The sequence below is a fragment of the Onychomys torridus genome, chromosome 4 (genome assembly GCF_903995425.1).
Source record: "Onychomys torridus chromosome 4, mOncTor1.1, whole genome shotgun sequence".
NCBI lineage: Eukaryota > Metazoa > Chordata > Mammalia > Rodentia > Cricetidae > Onychomys > Onychomys torridus.
The window spans coordinates 14,446,218-14,468,168 of NC_050446.1; the positions used below are offsets into that span (position 1 = coordinate 14,446,218).

The 21,951-nt window shown below is 51.8% G+C and overlaps 4 protein-coding genes across 4 annotated transcripts; 1 reads left to right on the top strand and 3 right to left on the bottom strand.

The window, feature by feature from the left end:
• Positions 1-25: 25 nt before the first annotated feature.
• On the bottom strand, positions 26-1,397 carry Lrrc26 (leucine rich repeat containing 26). Its single transcript, XM_036184768.1, has 2 exons — positions 476-1,397; positions 26-399 (listed from the first exon to the last, which is right to left on the bottom strand). The coding sequence occupies exons 1-2, from the start codon at positions 1,146-1,148 to the stop codon at positions 80-82; spliced, it is 993 nt and encodes a 330-aa protein (XP_036040661.1). The 5' UTR covers positions 1,149-1,397; the 3' UTR covers positions 26-79.
• A 600-nt stretch (positions 1,398-1,997) lies between these two features.
• Tmem210 (transmembrane protein 210) lies at positions 1,998-3,005 on the bottom strand. Its single transcript, XM_036184769.1, has 4 exons — positions 2,918-3,005; positions 2,627-2,762; positions 2,384-2,413; positions 1,998-2,225 (listed from the first exon to the last, which is right to left on the bottom strand). Exons 1-4 carry the CDS (start codon positions 3,003-3,005, stop codon positions 2,030-2,032), a joined length of 450 nt encoding a protein of 149 aa, XP_036040662.1. The 3' UTR covers positions 1,998-2,029.
• Positions 3,006-6,605: 3,600 nt separating this feature from the next.
• On the bottom strand, positions 6,606-19,356 carry Anapc2 (anaphase promoting complex subunit 2). Its single transcript, XM_036184050.1, has 13 exons — positions 18,958-19,356; positions 18,087-18,709; positions 17,521-17,653; positions 16,565-16,739; positions 15,539-15,658; positions 14,374-14,491; positions 13,249-13,430; positions 12,421-12,562; positions 12,140-12,215; positions 11,854-12,057; positions 7,536-7,665; positions 7,048-7,283; positions 6,606-6,970 (listed from the first exon to the last, which is right to left on the bottom strand). Exons 1-13 carry the CDS (start codon positions 19,111-19,113, stop codon positions 6,758-6,760), a joined length of 2,508 nt encoding a protein of 835 aa, XP_036039943.1. The 5' UTR covers positions 19,114-19,356; the 3' UTR covers positions 6,606-6,757.
• Positions 19,200-20,589, top strand: Ssna1 (SS nuclear autoantigen 1). The gene is made up of 3 exons (XM_036184051.1): positions 19,200-19,332; positions 19,517-19,716; positions 20,033-20,589. Exons 1-3 carry the CDS (start codon positions 19,281-19,283, stop codon positions 20,138-20,140), a joined length of 360 nt encoding a protein of 119 aa, XP_036039944.1. The 5' UTR covers positions 19,200-19,280; the 3' UTR covers positions 20,141-20,589.
• Positions 20,590-21,951: the final 1,362 nt, after the last annotated feature.

A 21,951-nucleotide genomic window follows, 5' to 3' on the forward strand; every position in this document is an offset into this window, starting at 1 on the left:
TTTTGAAGGGAGGCCAGGGATTTGGGGGAGTTTTCAACCTGCGCAGCACTGCGGGAGCGCTAGAAACAACCGCAGTCCCTTAGGCTTGGGTTGCTGCAGCTGTAGGGCTCCCAGCACCCTTCTGGGAGGCTGGGCCCTCCGGGTCTAGCTGTCTCCTTAGTAAGGGGCGCACCGTGATGCGGCGGCGACGACGCCGTGCACCACAGGCAGTGAGCACGGAGCCCAGTGCCAGGCAGATGGCCAGACTGGCGAGGAAAGAGACCGGCCCGAGAACGTACACTACCGCCAGGTCTCGCGCTGCGAGTGGCTGAGCGCAGTGTTTGAAGGCCGCATCCGGAAAGGCTGTCAGTAGGCTGAGCGTCTGGCGTCTTGGAGACACGCAGAGCAGGGTCTCAGTTTCTGCGGGACACAGGAGCGGCATCAGATGGCAGCAATTGCACCAAACATTATCTGTCCTGCGCCCCAGATGGCTCACCTGAAGCGGGACGCGGGTGCTTGCGCAGCCAGGTGCAAAGCGGGCGCAGCGCGCAACTGCACGCCCAGGGGTTGCCACGCAAGCGTAACACGTCGAGCGCCGGCAGGCTATTAAGCAAACCCGCCTCGAGCGCCGACAGTGAATTGTCCTGCAGGCTGAGCACGCGCAGTAATGGGAGCGCGCCCAGGATCGAAGGCTCCAGGAGTGTCAACCGATTACCCGCTAGGGAAAGGAAACGCAGCGCCCGCAGCGGCGCGAAGGTGCCAGGAGACAGAGTTTCCAGCTGGTTGGAGCTCAGATCCAGCCATTGCAACACGCCCAGACCCCAGAAAGCTCGAGCGTGCACGGACCGGAGCTGGTTCTCCCGCAGGTCTAGATATAGTAGCGAGCCTGCTCCAGCGAAGGCACCTGGAGGCAGTGTGCTCACGCGATTGTGATCCAGCAGCAGCGAGCGTACTCTCCAGCTCAGGCCAGCAGGTACAGCGGGCAGCTCGAGTGCGGAGCAATTGGCCTTGCCACCTAGCGAACATGAACATGCCTCGGGACACTCCGGAGCCCCCGGGGATCTGGAAGGGGCAGTTCCAACGTGCTCCTGGGTCCAGACTCGCCTCAACGACAGCAGCAGCAGTAGAGACAGTTGCGGCGGAAGCCGCGAGAAAAAAGAGGCCCGCATATGGGGGCAGCTTGAGAACACCAGGGGACCCAGATCCCTGTGCGGCTTAGGAGTCCAGGTGACCCGGAGTTTGTTCCTGGCTCACCTACAAAAGTATTAACTCTACTGCCCGAGCACAACAATTTCTGTCCCACAACTGGTTCCTAGCCTTGGGCGGGGGCTAGGCACAGAGCCAATGCCCAATACTGCCAGCCACCTGTCCAGAGCTTGGCTTGGCTTGGCCCTGAGCCCGTAGTGGAGCTGATGAGACCACTGGACTCCCCATTGAGACCTAAAGAGCAGGTGTCAGTGCCTGCTTCACAGTGCCAAACACATCAGCTCCACATAGAAGGCAACTCACAGTGTCTTGCTCCATACCCCAGTTTCAAAGTCATTCCTTTTCAGCAAAAAGACGCCATAGGGGCTGCTCAGTCCCTTGACAGAGTATAAATGGGGGTATAAGCATATGATGGGCCTAAATGCAAAGGGAAGAGCTTGAAGTGTAGGTGAGATGGCCTGGCTGAGGCTAAAGAGGGAGTGCAGGAGAGCAGTTGCTTCAATCCCCTCCACCTTGGAGCCCTTGAGGACAGTCAGTGGAAAGGAGTGCTGGCCCAAGTCTGGTCAATGCAGCTCCCTTTTGACTTGCCAGCTACAGGGCCTGCCTTGGGGAATCTGGGAAGTAGGAAGGGCCCAGGGCCAGTCATCTTTGTAAGACCAACAGTAGGAAGATGCAGAGAAAAGCCGAACTGGCCAGGTGGGCTAGGAGCTGAAAACCCTGGCTCAGTGCCCCTGGGTGGAGACACTTCCCATGAACCATGACAAACACTACCTCAAAGGACTTGCAAGAAGGACAGCACACAATCACTAAATACTGTTTAATTCCCCAGCCTAGCTGCCCTCCACTACTCTGGCGGTGGAGGAGGTGGAGGTGGTGGTGAAGGCGGCTCCTCTAGAGGAACCTCCATGGGGATGGTCATGAGGTCAGTGTTCTCCAAGGACGGCATGGATACCTCCAGCTCAGGGTCCAGGAGGTGGGACTCCACACGCACTGAGTGCAGGTCTAAGTGATCTTCCTGGACCCCAAAGGGCCCCACAAACCTGTGTGATGGGCTAGGTCAGCAAGATCTGGCAGGGCCGTGGCCACCCAAGAGCCGGCCCTTGAGGACACTGCTCTGGATGGCAGTGTGATTTATACTTCCAGGAGTGGGCAGAGAGAGGACACAGCTCACCCTTGAGGTTTCCCCTGGCACACTTACCTGTCTTCCATGACTTCAGGGCACGAATCGCTGAGGACAAAGACAGGTGTGAATTCTGGAGAAATGCTTATTCCAGATGCCTGGAAGCCACTGGAACCTCTTCCTATAACCCCCATACCCAACATGCACTCTGGAAAACACTATCCCTAGCCTCCCTCTCATGACATACTACCCTAAGAAGGGCCCCTGGAAGCATGACTAACAGCCCAGGGCCCCACCGAGCCCAAGTCCAAGTTCACGCACCCTTTGGTCCGAAAGATACCAATCGCCACAACGACGAGAGCACAGAAGCAGCTGGCGCTGACACCAGCTAGCACCACGATGAGGGCAATGAGGGCCTCTCGGCTGAGGCCAAGGCTGCATTCACAGTAGGTTCCAGCTGCAGAAACAAGGCCACAGGACCGGGGGCAGGTCACCTGCCTGTGGACACCTCAGATCCACCCACCCCAGTGGCCCTCAGGATACAAATGGCTTGCCCTGCCTGGAAAAGGGAGGGCCTCTGGCTGGGGGGTGGGAGGTAGTGGGAGGAGGTACCTGCAGCAGGGATGAGTAAAAGGGACAAACATATCAGGCCAAGGGGGCTGCCAGCTGGGCAGGAGTGAGGCTGGGGACAGGGGGCCATGTCCAGCCCCCAGCCCCACCACACACCTCTAGACGGAACTCATTGGAAGGTGCTGACCTCACAGTGGAGCTGTGAGGCAGAGGGTGTGGGGGCAGGGCCTCAGAGCACCCAGGCTGGCTTGAACTTCATTCACACTTGGATGCTGGAATTCCAGGAGTCCTGGGCAGACAAGCCTGGATGGAGCAGGTAATGGAGACAGGGTTTGCAAGCTCCAGCCAGATCTGAGTCAAGGGATAGTAGGGCTCCAGCTTTAAAGACAGACAGACAGGGTGAGAATCCTGCTTTGGTGTTGGGGACCAAGGCTCAGTTTGTTTTTTGTTTTGTTTTGTATATATGTCAATTTATTAAGGGGTGCAATGGGAATACAGACTCACTAATACAAAGCAAGGTAGACGCACTGCTGATCCAGCTGCCAATATCCTTAAGACCGATGGGGACCAACTGCAAGCATTCTCCACCACCTGACCCAGTCTTGACGACCCAAGAATATGAATGACATCTCTCCCTCAGCTCTTAAGGGGTCACAGACAAAGCCACAGCCTAGGGCTTGTGCCCCAAAGCCATTGGCTAAATGGAATGAATTCCCAAAATACATAGGACTTTTGCTGCCAGACCCAGGTCTGAGATTTTGTTTTGTGGAGGAGCAACTTGTGTGAGTGACCTTTATTTATTTATTTATTTTTTATGCCGAATGCCATTTATTGAAAGAGGGAGGAGGTACTGAATACAGGCTTACAATGGGAGAACCCGGGAGGGTAGAAGTAGTTCACTACCAATGTTTTACAATCTTGCATCTAAGCTGTTAACACCCAATATGCAGGATACACAGACAAGGAACTTCCCTTAAGCATTTAGGAGGGTGGAACCCGGCAGGGAATTAGCATAGTGAGGATATCAAGGTCAAAGTCAACAAGCAAGGCAACAGTTACCCAAAATGGGGGGTGGGGGCAGGGCCCTACAGGTCCTCCCTTTTACTAAAAAATGAGTTTCTGATTAGGTTGCGTGGGATGTCAGCAGGTCACCTTACCCATCATGGAGATGCCTGCCCCTCAGTTTGCTTTTTTATATCAGAGCTCTGAGTGGAGTTAGGGTCTACCAGGCTTCCTGTCAACAAAACCCTCCCCAACTTGAGGCAGGTAGGAGACAAGGAGGCAATGGGAGGCGGGGTAGGTACATGTGTTCAGTTGCCCCCCTTGGTTGCTTTGGAGGACTGAGCTCATTCAGCCTTTAAAGCCCAGATTAGAGGACCGCTGGTATCCTAAGGAATCCTTGACCATCCACTGGGATGGGAGAGTCACTGGCTACATATGCCTGAGCAGAACACCACACCATATCCTTAGACTGTTAGCCCCAGGGAGCAGACAGCTCAGAAAGGGCTGCAGTCTCTGGCTCACATCTATTAGAGCTCAATGCTCTGAGTCTGTTGCCTCTGCGATTAGACAGCTGCTGACCAAGGGAACCAGTTTGCCTATAGGCTGGAATGGTCAGGGTTAACCTACACCTCTGTCCTGAACCTGGTGTCCCAGGCTGGCATGGTCAGGGTTAACCTACACCTCTATCCTGAACCTGGTGTCCCAGGCTGGCATGGTCAGGGTTAACCTACACCTCTGTCCTGAACCTGGTGTCCCACGCTGGCATGGTCAGGGTTAACCTACACCTCTGTCCTGAACCTGGTGTTCCAGGCTGGCATGGTCAGGGTTAACCTACACCTCTATCCTGAACCTGGTGTCCCAGGCTGGCATGGTCAGGGTTAACCTACACTTCTGTCCTGAACCTGGTGTCCCAGGCTAGCATGGTCAGAGTTAACCTACACCTCTGTCCTGAACCTGGTGTCCCAGGCTGGGGTGCAATGCAGCCCCACCCTGCCGCCACTCTCCTCTGAGGGATCTGCCAAGCAAAGGAAGAGGCAGAAGGAGGAAATGTCAGCCCTGCAGCTGACTGAGCCCAGCCTCCTGCCAGCTGGGGCCAACAGGGTGCCAGGAGGAGAGGGCACAGCTTGAACCCAGTGGCCCTCATCATTGGGGACACCCCTGATAGCAAACACAGGTACCCTTCTAGAGTTGGTTGTCAGGAACAGCTCCTGACATGAGCTTTGTATTGGTTAAACGATGAGAACCAAGACTTCCTCTCTGATCTTTAAGGCACAAACTTAGTCTAAAGGACTGTAGGACAGAAGGTGTGCCTGAGGCCCAGTGGCTGGCACTGTCACCTGCCAGGCCAGCCTAGCAAGTTTATATCCTGGTTAGGACAAAGACACACCCATCTGTGGCCAGCTGGTATGTACCAGATAGAAACACCTTCATGGCCTCTGCTGTCTGTCACCAGAACTCAGAGGGACAGTTCTTCTTGTAGCAATAGCACTTTAGTGGGGTGGGGGGAGGGTCTGAGAACCAGGACTAGAGGAGAACAAACCTCATTCCTGAAGTACTGTGAACCAGACTTCCTAGGTTTATGGGAACCCTTACGCTAAGGCCAAGGTCATGTGCCTAATACCTGCCTCCACCCCTTTAAAACATGAGGTGAGATCCCTCTAGAACAGGAAGAGAAAGTGAAAGAAACCCTTGAAGGGGATTTCTGCTCAGGACCCAAGTCAGAGTAAGTCAAAGCCAGCTGCTGAGGATGAGAGGAGGGGGTTCTGCAGTATCAGCTGGGGCTGAGGGGACTGGGAAGGGCATTTGGGGTAGCAGCAGCAGCTGAAACTAGGTGTGGCTTGTGGTCTGGGATCCACCTTGGGCAAGGATCAGGGTGTGCAAGCAATGATTCCAAAGGGCTTTTGTTTTCTTTGAGGCTGGTGCCTCAGGTCAGGGTATTTCCTGCTTGAAAACTGCACTTTTGGGACAGGGAAGCAAGAGCCCATACTGTGCTCCACCAGGTTCTAGTCTGTCCTTCACAGGTATCTCAACTGGTATCTGAGACACAGCCCTGCTTGCTCTCAAGGGTGGCTGAGCCCTAACTTGAGGGAAAGGATTGAACTGGTTCCTGGCTTCTCCTCTCACCCCTTGCCCTTGTCCTGTAATTCTGACTGCCAAGTCTTGAGGACATGAAAAAAATCTAAATACATACATGTAAGCTTCAAGCAGTATGGCCATATATACTGGTGCAAGAAAGGGAAACAAAGACCTAATGCTCTGGCCACCAGGGTATGTCCTTAAGTGGCCCTTGACTGCTAGACACAGGAATGTATGTGTGTTGCTTCACCTTGGAAGATCTCACGGAGTGCTAAAGTCCTAACAGCACAAAGCCTGGAATTAACTCCATACAGGCAAAACACAAGAGAAGACCCAAGAGTTCCTCTAAAAGGCCACAAAAGCAGGATGGGGCTACAAGTCTAACTCAGGAGACTCTGGGCAGCTAACCCTATTGACTCTCATCCAAAAAAGTTCCAGCACGGGTCCTGGGCAGCCTATAGACGACAGCTTCAGGGGATCTATTGCCCAAACACAGAAGTATAGGCTGGGGGTAGCCTGGCTGCTTGGGGTAGCCTGGCTGCTTAGCGTAGCTGCATTACCTGCTGCTGGGAACACAGGCCCTATAGAGCTAAGGTGGTGGCCATAGAGGACAAACCTGTGTGTCCATGGGGTTAAAAAAACTACCCAAAAGGATGAACCAATCTACTTTAATTTGTACTTTAGGTTTTAGGCAAGGAATGGACAGGAGCTGGGCACAGGGACATGGGGTCAGAAGGTAACCTAGCTGTCTATCCAGGGGCCACACAGGCATGAATACTATGGGTCAGAGCCTGGAAGGGGACATCAGCTGCAACTCTTAGGCAAGCGGTAGACACCTGCAGAGTAGATGAGCTGCTGGTCACGGACCTTCTTCTGCAGGTAGCCCTGGAGTTCCTGCAGGTCAATCTCAGCCAGTGCAGGGCCAGTCATTACAAACATTCGGAGCATGCTGTAGATGCGCTCCAGAGAGAGGCTTTCTAGGTTGGTCAACATGGCTTGGATGTATGTCCAGAAGAGCTAGGAACAGAAGCCAGGCATGGTCAGTCAGCCACCGACTTGGCCCACCCCAGCCCACAAGGGAGTGGCCAACGCACCAGTAACTCCTCTTCCTTCTGGTCAGCCTGGGAGGCCATGCCCGAGTCACTCTCGTCGTCACTGTCGATCAGCACCATGGTGTCTCTGTCCTGAGGCCGCTCCTCCTCAATAACGGAGAAGGTTCCCGGAGGCTCCTCCCGCAGCACACCCTGCTGCAGCCACACTGACATGCGCCTCCGCAGCAGTGCTACAGGCATCTTCACCACCTTGCTCAGCTCCTCTAGGGTCCAGCTGGCTGTGTGCAGAGCCACAGGAATGCAGGGAACACTGGAGTTTATACCTTCTCAAACTCCTGTTAGCCAGCTGGGCCCCCAGAGGGATATGCATCGTCCAGCTTGACTCAAGGGTAAAAAGAATGGTTGCTACCCCCTAAATCCTACCCATGTGGTGGGTGGGGGGTGGTGGTAAGGGAGGGTGTTGTGTGCCACCTCACAGGTCACTGGACAGTAGTGCCGAGCACTGGCCCTAAGATGGTTCTAGGACTCACCTTGGTCCTGGAAATACAGCAAGACCACTGCCTGCACTGGGGTCACTGCAACAGACAGGGTGCGGTCAGCCAGCTCCACATCCATTGTCACCAAGCCCAAGGTGTGTTTCCAACTGAGGGTCCGCATAGCCTGGGCAGGAATCAGCAAGAATAATCCAGTGGGTTCCAGCCAGGTCCAGATGAACAAGGCACAGGCTCATATGGCATGCTACCTGGCAAGGAATGGCTCCTGCACCAATGGCCTGTACCAATGCCATCCCTAGCAGCAAGAGTGGGAGACTTGGTTCCAGTACCAGGCTCCTGAGCAATCATGACAAAACTCTGGGCACTGCTGATAAACTGTTCCTCTCATGTCTGACCCCTCAGTGCCTCAGAACATGCGCTATGTGCACTGAGCTGATGTAGGTCATTAGTCAAGAAGGTCATACTGATGTGGGCGGGCTTTCATCTAGTAGACCGGCATCCTTTCAAGAAACAGCATCATTTCAAGAAACGGTTAAAGCATGGGCACAGAAGGTAGTGGCTATGACGCATAGAGTCTGGTCAGATACCAAAAGCTGGGAAAGCAAGGGAGTGCTTTCTTTTAGGTGTCAGAAGGAGCACAGCGTGGCCAACACCGTGATACTGAACTTCTACTTTCCAGAACTAAAACAACAAACTTCTGTTGTTTAAAACTATCCAGTCCCTCTGTGTGAGTTTAAGGCCAGCCTAGTCTACAATTCGAGTTCCAGGACAGCTAGGACTGTTATACAGAGAAACCCTCTTTTTTTTTTTTTTTAAGATTTATTTATTTATTATGTATACAGTGTTCTGTTTGCATGTATCCCTGCAGGCCAGAAGAGGGAGCCAGATCTCATTACAGATGGATGCTGGGAATTGAACTCAGGACCTCTGGAAGAACAGCCAGTGTTCTTAACCTCTGAGCTATCTCTCCAGCCCAAGAAACCCTGCCTTGAAAAACCAAAAAAATAAACTACCCAGTCCCTAACACTTTGTTATAGTAGTCACAATAAATATAGACTCTGCCAGTTGGTGGTGGCACATGCCTTTAATCCCAGCACTTGGAAGGCAGAGGCCATCCTGAGTTTGAGGTCAGCTGAAAATACTGAAGTGGCTTTGGGACTGTACAATAGGGAAGTATATGAAAGTTAAAGCCTAGATTGGTTGGAGACAACTGGTGTAATATGGAAGATAAGGATGATGCTGGCAAAGGTTCAGGAAGGGGAAGAGCTGTTATCCTAGAGGGTATATACACCATGGAGAACAATGTTGGTAGAAATGTGGGCATTAAGGACCTTTTTTGGTGAGGGCTCAGACAGAAATGGAGAACACAATACTAGACACTGAGGCTAATGAAAACTGCCAGATTGTAGCCAGACATTTTTGACAGTCTGTGACTTATAGATCCAACTGATCATCTCAGCAGACATCAGTAACTGATGGGCTGTCCAGGAAGACACCGCTCCTCCAACTTTTTTCCTTCATTCTTTAGTTTTTAGACTGAGCCTTACTATATAGCCCTAGTTGTCTTGAAACTTGCTATATAGAACGGGCTAGCCTCAACTAGTAGTGCTGCTGCTGTGCCTGCATTCCAAGTGCTAGGATGCCAGCCATGCACCGCCACACCTGGCTCAGGACCCTCCTGTCACCTGACAGCTTGGACACTGAAATATTAACTGGATCCACCAAGGTTTTTGAGTTTTATGCCAGCAGTAACTCTAACAGTTCGAATGAAATCAACAGAGACAACCCAGAAGCCCACACTGACATGTGGGCTGCTGGCAAGCCCAGAGGACAGAGCACTGAACCAGAGGGCTGCTACCAAATGCTATGGAATTTCTCTTGTTGGGCTTCAGATGTGCTTTGGGGCTCATAACCCTTCCATTTGCTCCCTTTGGGAATGCCTATCTCTAAACTACCCTTGTCTTACCTCTGTGCTTTGGAACAAGACAACCTCACAGCATCAAGCTGGAGAGGGAACCTGCTTCACATGGATAAGCCTTTTTTTTTTTTTTTCAGAGAGAGAGAGAAAGAGAGGGCTCATTATATAGTTAGGCTGGCCTTGAACCACTCATCCTTCTGCTTTAGTCTCCTGAGTGCTGGGATCACAGATGTGCACCACCACACCTAGATTAAGAGATTTGAGAGTTGATGCTGAAATGGTTAACTTTGGAGATACTGGTGTTGGCTAAATGTACTTTGCTTATGGGAAGACAATTTTAGAAGCCACAGACAGTCATGGGCCAAACTGTTATCGTCAAAGAGATAGTAAAGCCCTAACTCCAGTGATGCTCAGAGTCCTTGCTCCAAATATAGCCTATTTGGAAATGGAGTCATTAAATATGTAATCTGCTAATGAGGTTGTCCTTAATCTAATATAACTAGTATCCTAAGAAGAGAGAAACAGACAGAGAGAAAACTTGGACATAAAGAAATGCCATTTAGGGGCTGAAGAGATGGTTCAGTGGTTAAGAGCACTGACTGTTCTTCCAGAGGTCCTGAGTTCAATCCCACCAACCACATGGTGGCTGACAACCATCTGTAATAAGATCTGGCACCCTCTTCTGGCCTGCAGATATACATGCAGACAGAATATTGTATACATAATAACAAATACATCTAAAAAAAAAAAAAGAAAGAAATGCCATTTACCGGCGTAGCAGTGGTGACGCACGCCTTTAATCTCAGTACAAAGGAGGCAGAAGCAGGTAGACCTGTGAGTTTGAGGCCAGAGTAGTACAGGACAGAGTGAGTTCCAGGACAGCTAGAGCTACATAAAGAAACCTGTCTCGAAAAACAAAACAAAAGAAATAATGTTTACCTAGATCAGTCAGGGCTACTGGAAACTGCAAGAGGCAGAAAGATATTTTCCCCTAGAGAATTCTTCGGGGGAGCACAACCCAACATCAACACATTTCTAATCTGGTAACCCCTATAATTTGCAGTTTTTTCATTAAGGTAGTGCCCAGGACACTGACTCTGCTGCTCTGCTAGCCAAGTGATGCTCTGAAGTCTCTCTGAGACCCCTGTAGCTCTTAAGGGAAAGGCACCAATAAACCCAATTCAAAGACAGAAAAGGAGGCATTATCAGTTGATTCCCCTGGTTACAGCCAGTTTAGCTTCCCAGCACTGGTTTTAAAGTTGTGACCTGCAAAAGGGTCACAATACATGGGCTACACAGTCAGTCACCCACAGACCCAGTAAGATCCTTGGGAGCTCTGTGGTGCAAAATAAAGGAATTGTGGCCATAGGCCTGACCTGTTAGCATAGCCCCAGAGTTTACCAGAGCCGTTCCAGTGTCTAGCAAAAATTGAGATAAAAGACATTAGAGTATGGCTACCCTAACTCCTTGGGCCTGAGCTACAAGATGTGACTAAGCCATGTCTGGGACTCGGTGAAAACCCAGCAAAGCCAGCAGGTACCTCTTACTACCAAGTAGTCAGAGAACAGTGGGAGAGGACACTGAAAACAAAGGACTGGCCACTGAGAACAAATAGACCACTCAACCAGGAAGTGGTGGCACTATGGTACTCAAAAACTGTAAGTACACACATCACCATGGAACGGGCCACAGTAGGATAGACTGTTGCCAGTAACCCCACTTTCACTTGGTGTCAGCAAAAGTCACAAACGCCATACCTAGACTCTTCCAGAAACTGAGCCAGGGTTGAGGGCAGCAAGGTTCTCATACTGACTGGCACAAACACTCCCCTTCTTTAACTTTCCCAGTCAGGGCCTTCCATCTGGGTCCCACTTTGTTGCCCCTTGAAGGAAACATGCTTTCAAGTTCTCAAAGGGACTCATCCAGGGCACAGATCCAGAGACTGAAGCAGAACAAGGCCTTCCGATTGCAGGAAGAACCACATCTAAACTCAGCATTTCCCCATCACAAACAAGATGCTTCAGATGTTCCCATGCCACACCTGTCTGCACATTCACCTAGTTGCTCCTAGCCTGACCTCTACAGGGTCCCACATACTCTTCCAGTTAGGGTGCCTGCCATGTGGATGTCTGTACCACACAACCTTCTCCTCTCAGCATTTCTGGGCCAGAGCACTCATTAGGTTGTATACTATGGTCTAGAGTGGGCATCTTCACCTGTGGAGTATACCAGACTCTTGCCTCTCCTGCAATAACTGACCACAAGCTCAGAAGCAAGGATCCTTGAACTTGGCCATACCACTGACTGGAATTCCAGCTTCCACATCATTCAGTCTCAGCTATGCTACCTGGACACATGTGCCACATGGGCACATTCCATGTGGGGTTTGATGGTGTGACCAGAGACACAAACTACCAAGAGGCCTACTGGCTGTACCTTCAGTTTCTCATACTTCTTGCAGTAAACGTCAAGGGCTGCCCTGATGTCCTCAGGGACTTCCAGCTTCTCATCTTTGAAGGGAGGCCAAAATTCACTGGACAATATGACAGCATAGACCCCAAATGGTGGTTGTTCTTCCACAGGCCGCTTCTCATCCTCCTCACGGATGTTGGCATTGATGCGGCGGGAATCTGCCATGTCCTAAGAGGGGGCATCTCATCAATGTCCTGGGCTGAATGGGGGATGGGAGGGCACAACTGGCTGGGGAGTCCTGGACACTTACCTTGAGCATGACCTCACAGAAGTGCATGGGGGCTTCACCAAAGCGCAGCTTCAACAGCTCCACATTACGGATCTCCCTGGAAGGACAAGTTTCTGGGAGGGGCTGCAGTGTGCCTCCATTTCAACTGGCACCCAGGCAACCCACTCTGCCCAGGACGCACTAGTGCCAGAGTTCGGTCATCTTGGCCAATAAGGGCAGTAATGGTCATGTTTTCCTCCAAATACAGAATGAAGGCTTTATGCCTCAGCGCCCCCTGGAGGTCAACTGGCGCCTTGCCTTACCTCTCAGGGCTGAAGCTGAACTGGTGGAGGAGGCGATCAGCAAGTAGGGAGCGGTACTCATTGATGAAGAGGTCCTTGCTGCCATAGATGCTGACCAGAAGGCTAATGATGTCGGAAGAGCGTCGCTTGGAACTCGACTTCCCTGAACAGCATTGGGGAGAGGGACATACCATTGGCACCTTGACAAGGACAGTGAAACCTCAGAGTTCATCTGCTGAACACAGCAGTCTAGCACGGCTTACAAGGCTTACTCTCAATGTCCCAGGCAGCTGGGAGTAATATGCCTCCCAGTAGACCCAGGGTTGGTTCCCAGGGCAACTGTTCTGATCCATAGTGCCCCCTATCTCACAAGCACCTTCCTGAATCCTAAGTCAGCCATAAGGAATAGAATAAAGGTCCTCGGGTTTTCCTTTTAAAACCTGAAGATGTAGAGTTTATGCTAAGACCTAGGAAGGACAAAGAATATACAGACTTTGAAAACCCAGCAGACTGTGGCCAAGCAAGAGATGGGACTTGGCCAGAGGATGTCACTTAATACACTTGAGGACCAGGACCAAATCACAGACAGAAGCAGGGTACACAAGACTTCCCATAAATCTGTTCTTTCATGTATGACCCACAAAGGCACCTACTATAACTAGCTGGGGGTGGCCAGACAGTGAGGAAAATATAGCAAACTGGCCAGTGTTAAGCAAGGCCCTGACCTCTGACTCCTCAAGTTTGAGACAATGCTGATTCTGGCATTGATAGCCACATACATGACAGAACCCAACAGACCTCCAAAGAAGCCTAGGAGGGGGCCAAGGTGAAGCTAATAGGTAAACTGACCTGGATCAGCATCCACAGGGTCAGGGACCCAGTCCTCAGGCTCGCCAGAATCATCCTCACTGTCCTGGCCGGTCTCCAGGCTAGCCGGGTCGGTCTTAGATAGCTCAACAGCCAAGTCCCCAGTCCCATCCGAGTCCCCTGTCAGCCCAGCCACAATCTGCCGTACTGTGTCCTCTCGTGTCCTGCCAGGATTGAATGTTGCTGTCATCAGCGATGTACATGGGCATCATGACACCTGCTACAGCCCAACCTAATGTGGCCATTTCTCTTTTTTAACTTTTCTAGAGCTTTATTGGGAGAAAGGAGGGGAGAGGGGAAGGGGGGAGGGAAAGAGGGAGAGGAAAAGGGGGGAGGGAGGGAGGGAGGGAGGGAGAGGGAGAGAGAGAGAGAGAGAGAGACCATGCGGAGGAGAATACGGAAGGAGAGGCAATACAGAAAGAGAGAGAGTGGCCGTTTCTAACTGGCATGTACTAAAGACAGGCCCATGTGGTTTCATTTAAAAAAAAAAAAAAAAAAAAAAAGAACAACACAAAAGGGGGGTTGGGGATTTAGCTCAGTGGTAGAGCGCTTGCCTAGCAAGCACAAGGCCCTGGGTTCGATCCTCAGCTCAAAAAAAAAAAACAACCCATAGCACTGCTCTGAAAATAGCGGGGGCTGAGATACTGAGAGGGCTCGATGGCCAGGAAGCAGAAAACTCGGGACCAGAGCAGGCACCTAACACTATCAGCTTCTCGGGTACTAGAGTCACTAATCTGCCACCTGGTTAACTAATCCCTAAACCTACAAACTCTGCTGCCTGAGGGCTTTCTGGCCAGCTTTGCCAAGGAATCCACCAGAAAGGTCACAGAGGTTGCTAAGGGTGAAGCTGTAGACCCCGGATAAGCAACCTCTATGCAAGGGTTGAGAAAGCAGGCACAGACACACACAGACACAAGCGCGCACACACACACCCCACAGTGACACTGTGTGTTAGAAAGGACAACTACTTAGCACTAGCAAAAGGAAAGAGGCCCGCTACTCTGATCCAATCCATGTCTATGGCACACCAGGACTGACTGTCTCTCTGGCCTCTGCAAACATCAAACAGAGCTCAGCAGGAGTGCACCAAGGGCTAATGGCACCTACCTCAGGTAGCGACGGATAGGCTCACAAGCCACCTCTAGGATGACCATAGAAGGATCTAGCACACGTAATGCCTTGATGGCAGAAATGTAGAGAGTGATGATGTCACATGTGTTGACACCTACAGTGGGGAGAAGGAGCCAGAAATCATACAACAGTCTGGACAGCAGGTTCCTGAATGCCAAAACCTGAGTATTCAGCTGGCCACACTGGCAGGGTGACCGGAAGATTACCATGTGATCCTCATTCAAGGAGATTGCAGATTACCTCTTGCCCCTACCCCATTCACTTGACTTACAAGCCCAGTCTCCAGTATTTTCCAAGGAGCAGTCTGTTATGGTTTGAATCTACAACGTCCCCTCTAGGCTCATTTTTGTTTGTTTTTGGTTTTGTTGAGACAGGGTTTCTCTATGTAGCCCTTGCTGTCTTGGAATTCACTCTGTAGACCAGGCTAGCCTCAAACTCACAGAGATCCACCTGCCTTTGCTTCCTGAGTGCTGGGATTAAAGGTGTATGCCACCACTGCCAAGCTAGACTCATGTTTTGAAAGCTTGATTCCCAACTTGTGGTATAAATTTAAGGCCCAAGAGCCTTTAGCAAACCGTGTGTAGTAGTGTGTGCCTTTGATCCCAGCAATTGGGAGGCAGAATCAGGGTGATATCTGTGAGTTCAAGGCTGTCTGGTCAAATAAAGAGACCCTGTCCCAAAAAACCAGGAACACCCACACACACCTACCCCCACCCAAAAAGAGCCTTTAGTAGGCAGGGTTTAGCAGTGGAAGTACATTACTTCCTCAGGTCTTGGAGTTCTTGTCTAGTGTGTGACTATGCCAGCATATATTTCCCATTACGATGGACTGTCACCTTCTGAGACCAAGAGAATAAATCCTTCTGCCCTTAAGTTGATTCTGTCATGCATTTGGTCACAGAAACACAAAGAGTAATGATACATAAACCTTCCCCTTACCAGGCAGCCCATTCTAAAAAGACCACATAAAACCTCTAGACCAAGTCAGACAGGCTCTGACTTCCTCCAATGATGGATAAAACTCAGGTTAACCCAGCTCTCCCAAGGACTTCAAAAATTGCTTTTTAACCTGTTCCTTTCTCAGGAACTTCATGTGAGCCTGAGGGCTATTTGGCTAGTCCACAGTGGCCACACATGGTACCTGGGTGAAGGAGTCGAGTCTCTAGGGCCACCTTGAGGGACACAAGCAGCTGCTGCCTCTGATCTGTCCTCTCCAAGCAGTACTTAAGATCCTCAATGGCTGGCCGAGAATCTGGGAAGTCTGAAAGAGAACCATGCCACAGGATTAGGTAAGGAAAAAGGTATAATAAGCACTAACGGGTGTGTGTGTGTGTGTGTGTGTGTGTGTGTGTGTGTGTGTGGTAGTACAAGATACACAACCCAGACAAGAGCCACCCATCAGGTACAAAATGTTGTAATTTTCAATGTAACCTTCACTAGAGGCCGATCTGACAGGAGATGACTGTTTCATCTGACTAGAGGCACAGATGACTGTTTCATTGATTCTCAAAGACTATCATACCCACAGCTGCCTTAATTTTCACAACACAGTCATGCCTCCTGTAGTGTACGATGGTAGACAGCTGAACTGTTCCAAGTTGTATGAGCTGTGAAATTTAATTTGAAATCAATTTAAGGCTCTTGGGAAATGAGAAATAAACAATTTGTCAAATGAGTCCTGCAATTAATAAGGACTGCCTTCAAATCTTGTTTTCTTTTTAAGATTTAAAAATTTTGTATTAGACCACAAAAAAAATAAAAAATAAAAAATAAATAAAAATAAAAATTTTGTATGTATGAGTATTTGCTTATAAGGAGTGTTTGTCTGCCTGTATGTATATGCTCCGTGTGCATGCCTGGTAGCAGTGGAGGCCAGAAGAGGGTTTTGGATTCCCTGGAATTGAAGTTATAGATAGCTGTGAGCTGCCACATGAGTGTTGATAACTGAACCTGAGTCCTCTGTTAAGAGCAACAAATCCTCTTAACTGATGAGCTTTCTCTCCAGCCCACTTTCTACAAGTTGACACTTGATCAATAATAACCACACATGACAGAGTGACACACAGGGGCCAGTCCCAAGCAGGAACCAAACTCACCACCCTGCCAACAAAACCATAGGGAAGTCACTGGAAAAGGAAGGTTCTGCAGGGTAAGAGGCAGGACCAACCTCGGATGATGCTGAACAGCTCCTCAATACGCAGGCTGGCATAGATACGGTAGAAGAATCTCTGTACGTGGCAGCGCCAACGACGCAGCGTGTTCCCAGCTTCTGGAGAAGTTGGCCTGGTGGGGTTGTCCTGAAGGAACACTTTGCCAAGCCAACCAACCACTCTCTCGATCCACTATGGAAGATCATTAGTGTGTGAGGTGTATGGCACTTAAAAGCTCCAGCCTGACTCAGTAACCACACACCTTTGGCAGGAACCTAGAGGAGCCACCACCTATTTTTGAAGGCCAGAAGCATCAAACCTATACTCTACTGCCCATTTCTCAATGTGGTTGCTCCAATAGTTTCCAGGCTCATGATTCTAGGCCATCACTGTAGGGATACCCACTATGATCACTCCCCATCATGCCTAATATGCATCCACAGGGGATAGACACTTGAAAGACGGGAGGTCAGGAATGAAGCAGAAATAGGTGGACAGCTTCATGGGGCTGAACCTAGCTTTTCCATAATGCTGGAAACCCCATAGCAGAATACCATACCATACCTCCACAGCATCAGCAACCAGAGGACTTCACTGGGACACCCTAACTCCATGCTACGGTACAGACTGGTGGTAGGTTAATCCAGAAGGGAACTGTTAAGTGAGCACACATTTTTGTAGAGCAATGGAAAGAAGAAGGTCTGGTGGGCTATCTTGCCACACTTGCCTGGGGAAACTCCTTGGAGCCACCTCTGGCCCAGGATTCTGCTTCTAGCCACAGGACTCTACACAGACCTATTTAGTACATACCAGATTTGTCCTTGTCACCAGGACCCAGGATTGTTCTCTACACTGCACCAAGATAACCTCCACCATCACTACTCCTGGTCAATCTGCCTACTGCTTGGTATCAGGTCGGCCAAAGATCCACTTTTGCTCTCCAGAGGACACAGCCCAGGGAGAAGAGTCTCACCTTGTGGAACTCTCGCAGAAAAGAGCGTTCATACTCTCCTCGGCAGCGGTCTTCCATCCTTTCCCGGGTCACTTGATGCAGGGTGGTGGTTACAGCCTCAGCGCTGACCCGCTCCAGCAGACTGAGCCTATGCCTGGAGGAGAGCCCTGCTCATGGAGAACCCACAACACACACCTGTCCCTTAAGGATACACAATGCATACACCCCATAACTATGTCCAGGACAGAGTGTAAACTTGCTACACAATTATCCCTGGCTATGTTGGGCAGTGGTGACGCACACCTTTAATACCAGCACTTGAGAGGCAGAGGCAGGCGGATCTAAGAGTTTGAGGCCAACTTAGTCCCAAAAAGTAATTGGACAGCCAGGGATACACAGAGAAACCCTATCTCAAAATAAAATAGATAGATAGATAACCAAAAAGAAAAAAGAAAAATCTTTGGCTACAAGTACAGATGGAAAAGACCTCATCAGTCAGTTTACTAGCTCTCTACAGACGTCTACTAAATTCAGGACAAATGGGGTATCCAAAGAAATTGAGGCATGGCCAAGGAGGCAATACTCACAGGACCTGGCTGAGTTGGTGGAACTGCTCCAGTGCCTGTCGGCACCAGCACTGCTGTTTGTCACTGCCACATCCTGCACACAGAGGGCTCTGCAAGAGTCGGTAGTACCTGCGGCGGGCATACCGGCTGTCTAGCTCACCCTCTAGTTCCGGGTCTGTGCCCCCTTCTCCTTTTCTCTTGCTCTGCATATAGACTCTCAGGAAACGACCATAGAGGCGCTGGACCATCTCCTGGAATGTCCTGGGGGTGGAAAAGAACAGGACTCCCCGCAACATGGTGTGAACTTTCTCCCGAAGCCCCTGAGCTCCAGTGCCCATCAGCAAGCCCAGACGAGTCCATTTCTCTAGGAGTTCTAGGCTATGCAGGTAGGGATCCAAGCGGCTTTCCAGCAGGCCGAACGCATCCAGGAGCAGCAGGAGGCATTGGGGTTCATCGACAGAGTTTTCGCGCTGGGCGATGGCATTCCAGAACTCCGGGGCAATGTTGCCCTGCAGATCGTTCTGCAGCACCTCCACGAACCACTCCTCCAGGACAGAGTGCAGACCGTGGCCCCTCAGAACCTCCACCGCTGCACGGAGCTCTTCTTCCTTTGGTGGGACCGCACCGCTGGTCCGGGAAGATGCCTGGAGCACGGAAAACCGTGAGCAGAGGGGGCGGGGTAGGGGTAAAAGGAGGGGAGGGGAGAGGAGGGGAATGAAAAAACTCAGCAGCCGAAGGCTGCTGGGGGAGCCAAACGAATCGGATAGCTGCGGAAGGCAGCAAACCTACTACAGAAAGCTCGCACGGAACTGTGAGGACCTAAGGGTGGACTCCCTAAAGCATGCAGAGTCGCGAACTCCATACAGGCCCGCCAACCTTTCCCAGGCCTCACCAGGCCCAGTGCGGCCGGCGGCACCAGACCAGTGCTCACGGTATTCCAAGCAACCAAGAGCTCCTGTCCAGGCCTAGAGTCGCAGTCATCGGCGGCGGCGGCGGCGGCAATTGCCACCGCCTCCGAAGCCGTCACCGCCACAGCCTCGGCCTCCATCCCCCGTCCACCGAACAGACCCGCCCAGCGCAGCGCACGCTGATGACGCCGGCCAGGGACTGGCGCGCCGCTGTGACGTCGGCGCGTCCCCGCGCTGTGGACGCAGTGCGCAGGCGCGCGCCGGGCTGTGCGGGCGGCGGTTGAGGCTTCCGGACGCGGCGCCGACCATGACCCAACAGGGCGCGGCGCTGCAGAACTACAACAACGAGTTGGTCAAGTGTGAGCAACCGGGCACGGGAGGCCGAGGGCCGCGGGCCGGGGTCCGGCCGGCTCACCCGGGGGGCCGCGCGCGCGCGGACACGCCCCGCGAGCCCGGCTCTGCGGCCTGCCCGGTGTGGTGTGCTGGTCGGGGCCCGAAGCTCTCGAGCCCCAGCCCACGGCTCTGTCCTCCCGCCCACCCTAGGCATCGAGGAGCTGTGCCAGAAGCGAGAGGAGCTGTGCCGGCAGATCCAGCAGGAGGAGGACGAGAAGCAGCGGCTGCAGAATGAGGTGAGGCAGCTGACGGAGAAGTTGGCCCGCGTCAACGAGAACCTGGCGCGCAAGATCGCCTCTCGCAACGAGTTTGACCGGACCATCGCCGAGACCGAGGCCGCCTACCTCAAGGTGGGGCTCGCTCGCAGCCGTGCGCCGCCCGTGCCTCACTGGGATCCGAGGCCGGCGGCGGGGCAGTGCAGCCGTCTGTGGGATCGATCCCAGGGAGTGAGCAGCGGTGCATTGGCGAGAGCGCGCGGTGTGCGCCGGAACGAACCCGGCTTGGCTTTGCAGGGAGGGAGGGTGATTTCATCCCCCATCCCCCCCCGTGGCCGGTGGGTGTCAGCACCGGCCAGATGGAGAGTCCCGTTCTCCAGTGTGAGAGAGGCTGAGGCGGTGGGAGCTTCCTGCCAGAGAAGTAACGATTCTTTTCTTTCTCTGGCCCCAGATCCTGGAGAGCTCTCAGACTCTGCTTAGTGTCCTCAAACGGGAAGCTGGGAACCTGACCAAAGCCACAGCCTCAGACCAGAAGAGTAGTGGAGGCAAGGACAGCTGACGAGTGCCTGTCCCAGCCGTGGCCTGTGGCTGCTCAGCCCCCTACATGTCTGTCCTAAAGCATCTTTGTTCCTCGTGGCCTCAGATGCCTTCTCACTATCACAGGAGCCCAGGGGGGCAACTTCTGACCTCCACCTGCCTGGGGTGACAAGAAAAGCCCTAGGACAGTCCGATAGGAAAGGAGTTCCTGGCTCTGTACTCACAGGTGTCATGGGGACCCTGAGCTCCTGGTTAGCACCACGACTGGCCTCTCTCTGAAGCCCCCAGATTCCCTGGGGCTGCCTGGGAGGTCCTGGTCCTGGTCCAGGTACTGTGGGACACTCACTTTGTCTCCTCAGCCACGAGGGGCCCAGGCCAGGCATGTTGAGGAAAGACTCTTGAATCCAGAACTGAATCTTAGGGCCCATCCCCATGGCCTCTGATGTTTCAATAAAGGTTGTTTTGCAAAGACTTGTGGCATCATCTGCCAGCTACCCTGTATCCTGTGGTAAGGAAGAAGTCCTGCCGTTTTCCCTGGTTGTCCTATCTTCAAAGCAGAACTGAGGTCAGCCTTTAACTCTCCTAGTCTTTTCCCTGAGTCTGGCGCACAAACCACTTTCCTGTGAGGGGCTTCGCTATGCCATGATGGTCAGTACAGAGCCTGAGACAGCTGGCAGCACTTTATACCAGCTGCTCTGGTTCTAGGGCTCAGCATGGACTGGGGTTCTTCATACTGTCCCTTCATCAGAGTTCTGTTTGGTCCAATATATTGCCACCGCCAGGACCCATCTCCCAACCACGGTGTTGCTTACTCCTATTTCCATATATGTGTCCTGTGGCCCAGCCCTTTGCCACAGCTTCTCAGCAACAAGTTTGGAAGTATTTGTTGACTAAGAAGATTCAGAAAACAGGTTTGGTAGTTTACACCTGTAATCCCAGCACTGAAGAAGAAAGGTGGCCTTAAGTTCCAGACTTGTAGGTTGCATAATAAACTGTAGGCCAGCTTGGGGTACAGTATGAAGCCCTTTTTTAAATAAAAAGGATCCATAAAGCTGGGCTTATTCTCTGAGGGAAACATATGTAATACTCTGCCAAGTCAAGCACTATATCTGTTCTTAGGTGACAGGAAGAGAAGACACTCGCATTCCGTGCCTGTGAGTTCCCCTGTGTCTGTGATAGCCCTACTTCTTCACTGGCTGCCTAGGCCTCTGAGAACACAGCTTCCAAGCAGGCAGTTCTGCATCTCCCTAGACTCTTGGGAGTTCTCTGTTGCTACAGCCTTGTTAAAGTCTCACAGGTCAGGAGGTATCCAAACCAGCCATGAGAAAAGCTGTCCCTCTGGGTGGTGGTAACACCACCACCGCCTGCCTTTAATCCCAGCACCCAGGAGGCAGAGGCAGGAGGATCTCTGTGAGTTGGAGGCCAGCCTGGGCTACAGAGTGAGTTCCAGGAAAGGCACCAAAGCTACACAGAGAAACCCTGTCTTGGAAAACCAGAAAAAAAAAAAGCCCCAAGTTCACTTAGCCCCATTCCTATGCTGCACACAACCAGCTACATTACTAGGCTCCTGGCCCCATGGTGAATCCTGTCGTTTACAATACTCACCTTCTACCCTCTGGCAGCAAGGCCCCTGGGACATGGAGTTCCAAACCCCAGAGATTAGGACCACTTCCCACTGTACTAGCTTTGAGAAAGTAACAGGATTGGGGTGGGGAGAGAACAAGAGCCTCGACCAGCAAGACCTCAAGGTGTAAGAACACCAGACTCAGGCCACCTTTTGCTTCTTTGCACAGGTACCCAAGTTAGACCTCCACCTTGTTCTCAGACTGAGGA